The sequence below is a fragment of the Danio rerio genome, chromosome 9 (assembly GCF_052040795.2).
Source record: "Danio rerio strain M-AB ecotype USA chromosome 9, GRCz13ab, whole genome shotgun sequence".
NCBI classification, from domain to species: Eukaryota; Metazoa; Chordata; class Actinopteri; order Cypriniformes; family Danionidae; genus Danio; species Danio rerio.
In genome coordinates this window covers 37,437,285-37,447,504 of record NC_141029.1, presented here as the reverse complement: position 1 = coordinate 37,447,504, position 10,220 = coordinate 37,437,285, and the positions used below count along the sequence as shown (strand labels likewise).

The following is a 10,220-nucleotide window of genomic DNA, read 5'->3' as shown; positions in this document are numbered from 1 at the left end:
TGGATGGATAGTTATATTTATTTGAGATTCTCCTTAAACAAATTCAAAACAAACAAAAAAAAATCTGAATGTTGCATACTGACCAAGAAATCAGAAAATATTTTAGTTTTGTTTCTCAATTTGATAAAAAATTTAGAAATGTATTAACTGCAGGTTATAAGTGTGAAAGGAAAAATATAGGCTAGCTATATCTGTCTTGTCTTTAGACTGTTTCTGTGAGGCGGCTGAAGAATCAATACCTATGACTGAACAGATGATGGGCATTGGTTTCTACCTGGCGCGATGCACTGCTGCTGGTAGGTTGGGCTGGTTGGGCGCATTTGAAAGAGTGCTGCTGCATTGAAGCTCTGCTCACATCAGCTCCTCAACAGATCCCGTCTGAGCAGACAGTGAGCGAGCGCGCGCCTGCGACTGACACGCGCGGAGAGCACAGACAACCAGCGTCCAGCGTCCATTCAACTCACTTCGCGCACTGGCCGCTGTCCACCAGGACCCGCTCAAAATGATTCGGACCGTCCTCTGTTTCCTCGGATTGCTCGTCGGTGGCAGTCAAGGTATTTATGCGAGATCGTGAGCATGAAAATGAGAAGTGTGAGAAAATGGACTTGCTCTCAGGCAGTATTGCGCTGAAGGGGTCTATCTGAATGAGGGGGACGTACGAGGAGCGGGGCGGATTTGTTGTGTGCTGCTTTGCAGTTTGGGCACGTCCCTTTGGAGAAAACATTTCTTTTGATAGATTAAGCTTACCTTTTATTAACAGTGCAAAGCCTCGGTGTTTGCACTTGTTATCACAGAGTCATGTGGGGCTTGAGGATTCTTGTGGACGAGGTGGGCTGGAGGAGATCTAGCGTTTGCTTGGTTTAGTGGAAGATTGCATTTGATCGCAAAAATATGACTAAAAGTAACTTTTCTAAATGTACGTGTGTGGCATGCTTTGCATCGCAATTTACCTATGAGAAAATGCTGTTTTATATGCATTCCTATAATGTAAGTGCGTTTCTGAGTGTATATTGTTTTTATATATTTGATTTTTATGAATATAGCCTAATAAATTACGTACTTTAACTTTGCAGTTTTAATTTTATTATGTTGTCATTTTAATTGGCCGATTTGACATTTTATATGTGCTTGACCTAACCAAAATAAAGAATTTGTGGTGCCGCTTTTGTATTTTAAGAGCCAATCATAAATGTCACTTATTGCATATAGTTCAAAACACAGCTCAAATGACTCAACCGCATCTTTGAACTTGAACATCAGCTGCCAAAGTCTTGTGAGGAGTGCAATATGTGTTTTAGTGGCTGGTGCATCTCACGCGACGGCAGGTGGGGGTAGAGCGCTACATATTAACCCATTTAGAAGCGCGACCACCATTAACAAGCATTGGCAGTGTGTGCCAGGACAGAAATTGAATTAATCTAGTGGGATATTGTCGAATGGAAGAGCATTCTTCGCATCTGAATGATGGTTAGTCTTCTTCACTCAACTTTGTTTACACGGTGCAGGTTTGAGTCAGTTAACACAGTTGGCATGCTAGTCAACAGATAAACAAACGATTGTGTGAATTCCAACAAGCTGACAGTTAATGTGTACATTTCATTTGGGATCATCTTATTAACCACTTGTCACAGTTTTTATACTAGGCTCTAGACTTCTTGACAGAAATGCCATTATTTGTTGGAGATCTCCTTAATGCTGTTGACTGTGGCTTGATTGATTTTAGTTTTAATTTGGGGTTATTTTTAGAGCAAGGGCACAAGGGTGTTGAAACACAAAACACAAGGGTGTTGAGTTCCACAAAAATGCATGGCCAAGTTCACTTACTCTTTCATTATTTTTTTTTAAATTAGATTTTAAATTGGAGTCACTGTGCTGTAATGTGGAAATGTATTGGCATGGCAAACAAGACAGTTGTAAATGATGATTTGCAGCATTAATTTATAGACTACCATTCCATTTGTATTTTGTTAAATGTTGCATTTCATTAACCAGTCTTTACTCTGCATATTTTGTGAGTGTGTGTGTGTGTGTGTGTGTGTGTGTGTGTGTGTGTATAACAGTTGTTGACTGTTCATATTTAGTCCCAACTGAAGCTATTGACCTATTTCTCTCATCAAAAGAATTATTTATGGAAAAGCAAATAGCGAAATATTTATGTGGCGACTATGTTCAAAAAATGGAACAATTTTACTGAACTTTTTTTGAATTCTTGTTCACTCAAATTTGTGAAATACATGAAAACACTGTATTTATGCACAGGCCAGGAGCTTTTTATAGAAGCAACATAGACCTGAGCACACGTGGCCTTGTTGTTTTTGCATTGAGGTAAAGTTGGTTTACATTCACACATTTGACTAGGGACAAATTGTGTTATGCTCCCTATATTGTTTAACACTTTAAATATTCAGTCTGTAATCACGTGTAAGACATCAAAACAATATTATCACTATTTATTTTACAGTAAACAATGTTTGTACTTTGATAGTCATTGGCTGATATAATATGATTTGATTATTTGGAACTTGCTAATAATTATTTTCTGAAATGATATTATTTAGGAGAAATGTGTGAATATAAAGCCAACTTTAACCTCTATTGCTTTTGCAACTGTTGTTTCGTTTGTCAAGTGCATTCTGGTAGACTGAATATGTAATATGCATGTGTATAATGTCACTGCTTTTATGAAATCACATATTGTTTACATTGACAGAATAACATTATTGCATTCCAAATCTTTGAAAACCCATTTTCTGAAGTTTGTGTTTTGCTGAAAGGCTCAAAGGGACTATTTTTTAATGAAATATCGATGTAAAGAAATGAACTGATAACACATATTTGAAAATGTAGACTACTGTATCTTGTAGCAGCAATTAAATGCAACCATATTGTATTGTTGGTATGCCAACAAATGTATGTTGGCATTAGTTGGTCTTAATTTGCCATGTATTTAGCTCAATCAAATGTGCTGAATCACTTGCTGGACTCCCACCAGTAGTCACAATGTGTTGCCGCTCTTATGCATACAGTTAATTGACTTTAGCCACTTATGAAACTCTCTTTGAAAATTAATAACCTTTGGTTACTATTTTTTTCTACAAATTGTTGTAAATGTAAACAGTCCTTGAATGACTCAATGACTCAGTCAATGCCGCAATAAGATGCTTAAAAGAGTGCCTCTATTAATCTTTTGGTGAACTAGTTCGGAAGACTCAAAACACAGATGTTAATTAAAACCCTCACTGCTACTTTTTAAGTAATGAACTATGTTTTGCCTCCAGCAATGCTGTGTTGGGTATTAACACTTTTATTTATTAAGAATTTTATTAAGAATACATCAATAAACTGTACACCAACTGCTTTTAATAAGAGCCACATGTTTTGCAAGCATGATCACTCTTTAAGCATAAGCAAAGCATTTCAAAGCCTTACAGGGATAATTCTCGCTAAAATGAAAACCTGTAACCATTGACATCCATATTTATTTTTCCTACTATGGAAGTCAGAGGTTACAGGTTTTCAGCTTTCTTCAAAATACATTCTCTAGTTTTCTACCGAATAAAGAAACTCATAATGGTTTGAAACCATGTGTGGGCGAGTAAATATTGAGTACATTTTCATCCCTTAATTAATGCTTCTCTTGTTGTCATAGGAAGTTTTTTTATGACTGACAGTTGCACTGATTCTTGGCATGCTCATTAGTTTATCATTAGTAAAATCCCTTGATTATATAGGCTCATTGGAATGAACATGATGTCAGTTAAGCTAATTTAACTTACGTTTTCATGAAGTTCAGTGCTGCACAACACCTGTTGGTTCGAAGGTGCAAAGCTAAAGGTCTGTTGCTAAGTAATCTGGGATTTTTATTTGTTATGTATTTTTTTAAATAGGTATTTTAATAGGTATATGTTTCTTAGGCTTAAAAACACATGTCTTCTGTCTTGTTTTTTTTTTTTGTTCACAGGTTTTTTTGGGTTGTCTTCAGAGAGTGTGAGCAATTTGCTGTGCTGATATCCATTAGTACTTCTACTCTTGGCTCTCAGGTCTTTGTTATTGTAGGTTGGCTCATAGCAGTGTGTGTGTGTGTGGCTTCATTGAAGCTCCTGATGATAAATTGTGTGCAGTTCTGCTCTCAGTGGACACAGTCCTTTGAGGTGTTAAGTGCTATAATGAACGGATTCTTCCAAATCTCCAAATGAATGCGAACAGTGGAGCATTAATAGATTTATGCCTTGGAAATGTGTGTGTGTGTGAATGTGTAGTGGTGATTAGAACATTGTTACATCCTCACTGAGGGTATTTCTGTTGGATGTGGTGGTTGTAGATGAGTTGAATGAAGGATTTGCTTATCATTGTAGGGACTAAATGTTCTCGCAAAGATAATAAAAGTCACCAGGCATTCATGAGGAAAACTGTTTGGTTAACATGGTAAATAATATCTTGATTATATAGCAGAAAACATTCTGTGAGAGTTAAGGGATTGAAATATGTTTAGACAAGTATAAACAGAATTAAAGTCACTAGAAGAAGGGAAGGAGCAATGAATCATGGTGCTTTTGAGATTTTCTAATGTAAGTGTCACAGCGTTCACTTCAGAATATTAATAACAGTTGCTTTGTCATCTAAGTGTAAGGCATCGATAATGTTTTATGAAGATTTCCGTTTGTGTTTTGAGAATATTTATTTATCAAAGAATGCTGAAGAAAGTATCATGGTTTCAACAAACACATTAAGCAGTTCAAATGGTTCCAATATTTTTGTTGACAAGTGTTTTCGACAACCAAATCAGCAATTTATGAGGCTTTCTGAAGATTTATAAGACCCTCAAGACTGGATTAAAGACTGGTTGCTGAAAAATGTTCTGTATTATCACAAGTATGAAATACAATTAAAATGGCAAAAACAGAAAATAGATGTTCTAAAGTTAGTTGCACCAACCAATTTTAACCATTAAGCAGTGATAAGTTTGCATCGACAGTTTAAAACTTCTACTTTTTTATTCATGTTTTCAATTGATTTATGGATTTGTTGATTGATGCAATCGTATTTGTCTTAAAACACAGTGAATCATATTAGTTTTACTGTATTTAAACATCTGAAGATCCAAAAGGAATGTCTGAATATACTTTTTAACACATCTTAATTTGTACACTGTCAAAAACAGCATGAATTTTTAAAGATATATGCCTGCTGTTAATTCCAATTATAGGAGTTCTCGTCTACTTGCATTTACTCTCAAAGACAATTACAGGGTTCTGCAGTTTGCAGTATCACCAGCTCTGGGCAAACTTGTAAAATCCTCGGGTTTCGCTTTAGCCCTCCTGTGGCTCCAGGGATGAGATATCAGAAATGCTGCCATTTCTTTTTATATTTTCACAGTCATGTTTTCGGTGATTTTTACACTACGTAACAGAGCTTCGAGCATGCTATAAAAAGCCTAAAACACTAAGCTGTTCTTATGAGAAAACGCTGGTGTGTGACTTCTGTTGGTGCAGAAATTGATCGTATTATGCGATTAATTGAGTGAATAGAGTGCCACACAAGCTCGTATGGAAATGGAATTGCCCCCCGCGGGAGTTCTATATGAAAATCAATTTAAAAAGTATTAAGAGTCAGCATGCTGCTCCATAGAATAGAGCGCAATTTCACTGTTAGTGAAATGATGTTCATTTTAATAGCAGTTCTCTCTCTTTTGTTCTATAGATGCCTACCATCCTATTAAAACCTGCCTTTTTTATTTCATTCAACCTTCAGTGAAAATATTGACAGTCAACATGGTTGATCTTTTTGTCCTTGTAGTATTTATATAGCCATATTATTGTTTAATGTATGTATGTGCAGTACATATTGAATATTCAGGCAGAGTGAACTCATCAGTTAGCATTTATGAAGGATCAAGATTTCAATAGAGTCTCTGAATGATATTGATTTGGTAGACCAGTGATTCTTGAATGATCTTGCAAGGGCTTTACAGTATGCACATGTGGTACAATAGCCTTGTATTTTACTTTGCTCAATGCTTTCTACAGCTGTAACATTAAGTGCGTTTGAATCTGAGACCACCAATGCATTCAAGCAATAGCTTGTTTCTCAGGCTGGGACATTTTGGAGATAATTGGTTCTAGTGGTCAGATACGAGAGGAAAGAGACTCTGGAGAGCAGTCCACTGCTTTTTTCCCCCCAACAGCACAGTGTTGGCAGCAAACACCCTCTTCACAAGTGTACACCACATTTAGATTAGAGGACAGTGATGAATTGAGACCATAAAAAGTTAGAGAATAAAAAATGAGCATAGGCCGAGCAAGGCTATAAGGCTTAGGGTCTCGTATATTCATATCCTTTACCACTACGAGAGTGTTACACTATGTGACAGTTATACCAAATCAAACCACCCACTGCCTGCGTTAAACATTTAGAAAGGATTATGACTAGAGACAGGGAGAAAATGTTTCCTTTGAAATGTGGAGCTGATCTTTTTAACGCAAGACATTGAAATTAGCCGATTTTCTAAATGCATTTATTGGTGTTTTTGTGAAGGAGTGATCTGCGTGCTTCTTTTTTTGTCATTTTTAATTCCAATTTAATTACCCAAATTTTCTGTGAAAGACACTTCTTTGGTGACCTGCTGGAATTCTCCAATCATTCTTTCTTACAATCAGCTGCAAACTTACATTTGGAGCTCCTTTTATCCACTCTACAATTACATTGTGACCGTATAAGAAAACATCTTTCATGTCTACAGTCTTCTTGGGAGATAATGGAAAACGCTTACGGGTCAAAGACAAAGTGTTGTCATCATCAAGAAGCTTGTACAGTATTCAGATCTGCCTCCACCCAATTACCAAAGGATAGGTTAAGTCCAAACCTTAATTTTCTTTTTTTTATAGTTTGTTCCACTCAGATATCTATGTAAAAAGCTGTTTATTTGTTTGTTCAGATCAGGGGTGTTCAAACTCAGTCCAGCAATAACAATAATAATAATTCCTTACATTTATATAACGCTTTTCTGGGCACTCAAAGCACTTTACACAAGGGTGGGATTCTCCTCATTCACCACCAGTGTGCAGCATCCACCTGAATGTTGCGACAGCAGCCCTGGAAGGCCATTGGCCTGCACATTTTAGTTCCAACCTCAATTAGACACACCTGAGCCAGCTAATCAAGCTCTTTCTAGGTATGCTAAAAACTTTCAGGTAGGTGTGTTGGAGGAAGTTGAAGCAAAACTATACAGGACACCAGGCCTCTAGGATAGAGTTTGGACACCCCTGATTTAGAGGCTTTTGCATGTTTGACCCTCCAACTTCATTAAAGGTATGCAAGTATGTAAGTTTGACATCAAGTAGTTGAATAAGGTATTGCATGTCTGGTTCAAAACGCATGCAAGCGTAGGTTGCCAGATTGACACCAACAGGAGCAAGCCTGACTATCGAGCCAAAGGCTGATTTAAACAGTGTTAATGTAAAGCATATTACGTAGTGTAAATAAAAGCAATGGCACGTTATAGAAGAAATATTTTCCCTATTAAAAGGAGTTTTTGTCCAAACCAATGTATATTACCAAGAATGTATATTTTAGAAACTGCTTCTATTTCTTGCAGCTGAACAACAGAAAACTGACAATGATCACCTTAGGTACACCTCATGTGCTTTATTCAGTGTTAAATGCTAATAATGTGAGTTTGAATGCCATTTTACATAACATTTATTGACATACTACTAAAAGCAGCAGCAGATAGTTCACCTCAGATATTCAAAATAAAATAAATAGTTTGAAATGGAACTTTAGAACTGTGACTCAATGCAAGCCAACAAATATTGGTGATTAGACATGTACATTTAATAATGTTAAAGAGGTTTAATATGTATTAAATAGAGTATGAAGCTTACCATTTTGTTGGAGTGCACTGCAAATCTTGTCACGTGTTGTTAGGTTACAATGTTACAATGTAACCTGCTCACCTAATGTTTACATTCGTAACGTTTATATTATTTGCTAATAACCACCTATGTGGAAATCTGAATTTGCATCTCATTACGGGGCTGCTACTATTCACCTGAGGACACATTTTGGACATGGACGCATCATTTGGAGGCCTTCATGACTGAATAAATGAAATATAATGTTTTCCATCAAGGCAACCTGGAGTGCTGAAATATAATTGGCTAAACTGGTATTAAACCAAAACAAAGACAGACACTCCGACACATAACACATTATCAAAATAGAATAACTGACTTTAGCATTCTTTGTAGATAAACAAGAATGCTTACCTAGCATTCTTGAATATCTGCAAGCATAATATGTTTTTTTAAATTTTTTTTCATTTATTTATTTATTATTTATTTATTTATTTTTTGCTTTGGAATAGGCAAAACTTACAGACAACACCTTTTTTAAATTTTTGGTGGGTGTTTAAACAAATGCCACAATTTCTGTGACAAATTTAAGTCAAATAAATGCAAATATGTAGGCACTAAAAAAAGGCTTTTGGGTAGTTAAATGTTAATTGCTGTTCTATTTCATTGCTAATGCTCATTTTTAGGATTTTGTGAGTTCATATTATTTGAAAGCTGACGAGGAACATTTAGTACTTTTTAAAATTTAATTTGTCTCACCACAGGGACGTTTAAAATTAACTTGTGACTGCGGAAGATGGTGCAAATCTGTGTGCTGTATTCTTATGTAGCATTTTATGCAGACATTTAAGCACGCAACCTCTAACCACATGTCTACTTTGAACCTGCAGCATTAGGATTCATTTTCTGCAATAGAATTGCATTGTGGTAAGTGTGTTCAGCAATCAGCTTGCATTATCCTCCTGAAACTCGAAAGCGCTGCTTAACCTTTTTAAGAGGTGCCAGTCTATCTCCTGGAACAGCGTGTGAGTGATAAAGAGAGAAAGACCAGGAGAACTGAATGAAAAGAACGTGTGAGTTATGAAAATATGTCTCCTGAAATGTTGTAAAATGAGCTGCAGCCAGCTTGGGACTCTTTTTCTGGGCTGCTATGGCTTATAGCTCCAAACAATGGCAATAATGAGGACCGTTGGGAGGATTTTGAACCGTTCCCATATCAACCTGCAACCGACCATCACTGCTAAACGTAATACAGCCCAAGTTTCTGTGAGGCATGAGTATGTGTTGTTAAAGAAGCTCTGATACTTGATATAATATGTATATGTGTATAGATATATATTTTGCCTGAAGCCATTGTGATATGGAATATTTTTAGCTTCTGACATAGATATGCAGAAGACATTATCGAGTCTATGTTCATTCTTAAACTCTATATAATTATAACCAGAGTCAGGTCTCTGTGCGCCTTCAGTGTTAATGCAGTTTGACATTGCAAAGTGACCTCTAAACATATTTGCGTGGCCCTGAATTTAAGAACTTCTGCAGTGACATTCGAGACAAACATCGATAGCTGCTTTTAAGGAGTAAATATGATATGTATTTCCGTAGAGAAGTAAATGAATGATTAAAGCTCTGTTTGGCCCTGCTGCCACAGTACAACCGAAGAACATTTCATCACTGTGATGAAAGCTTTCATGGCCAGCCACTGTCTGTGCGGTGCCGCACACAGAGGATCATTATTTAAAGCACAGATAAGTCATATCATGTGACAGTTGTTGCTTTAATGATTAATGTAGCTACGAATCAGTTTGTCTATGGGAATAGGGCTGCTTTTAGTAATGTTGGCTGTGTTTCTGAATGCGTTATGGAGAGCTTGACTGTGTTTATCTGATGGATGTTTCTTTTATTCTTAATGTCTTCTCAGCATTGTAATATGGTGGTACTACTTTAACAGTTGTCAGTTACAACAACTTTAACAGTTTTTGCAAAGTGATGTACAGAAATGCTAAACTTGTGATATGGACTCATTATATTAATGAAATTTTTGCCTACAGCATCTTTGTTCAGGATACAGACAGTTACCTGGCAGTGCATCTCTATTGGCACTAAGCATGTCATTTTCTATGGTTGATTTTGTTCCCATTGCTTCATTGATGCCAAGTCAGAGAGACTGTTTATTCCATTAGTGTCAAGTCATATTTACTTATATAGTGTTTTTCATGATGCACGTTGTTTCAAAGCAACTTTACAGAAACTCAAGCTTCTCTTATATTTGTTATGCCATCTGTTATTGGTTTGGATTCAAACATGGTCATTTCGATTGTATGTGCGTGTGTGTTTAAAAATTGTCATTGTTCAAGCTGCTAT

At 36.3% G+C, this 10,220-nt stretch overlaps 1 protein-coding gene across 6 annotated transcripts in view; it reads left to right on the top strand.

Annotated features, from left to right (window-relative positions):
* Positions 1-381: 381 nt before the first annotated feature.
* The window catches only part of ncam2b (neural cell adhesion molecule 2b), a 392,880-nt gene continuing 383,041 nt past the window's right edge, over positions 382-10,220 (top strand). For 2 of the 6 annotated variants that reach the window (XM_087265877.1, XM_087265880.1), the window contains exon 1: positions 382-554. In XM_087265877.1, coding sequence (XP_087122003.1) covers positions 503-554 — 52 coding nt within the window. In that variant the 5' untranslated portion in view covers positions 382-502. 6 annotated transcript variants of the gene reach the window in all.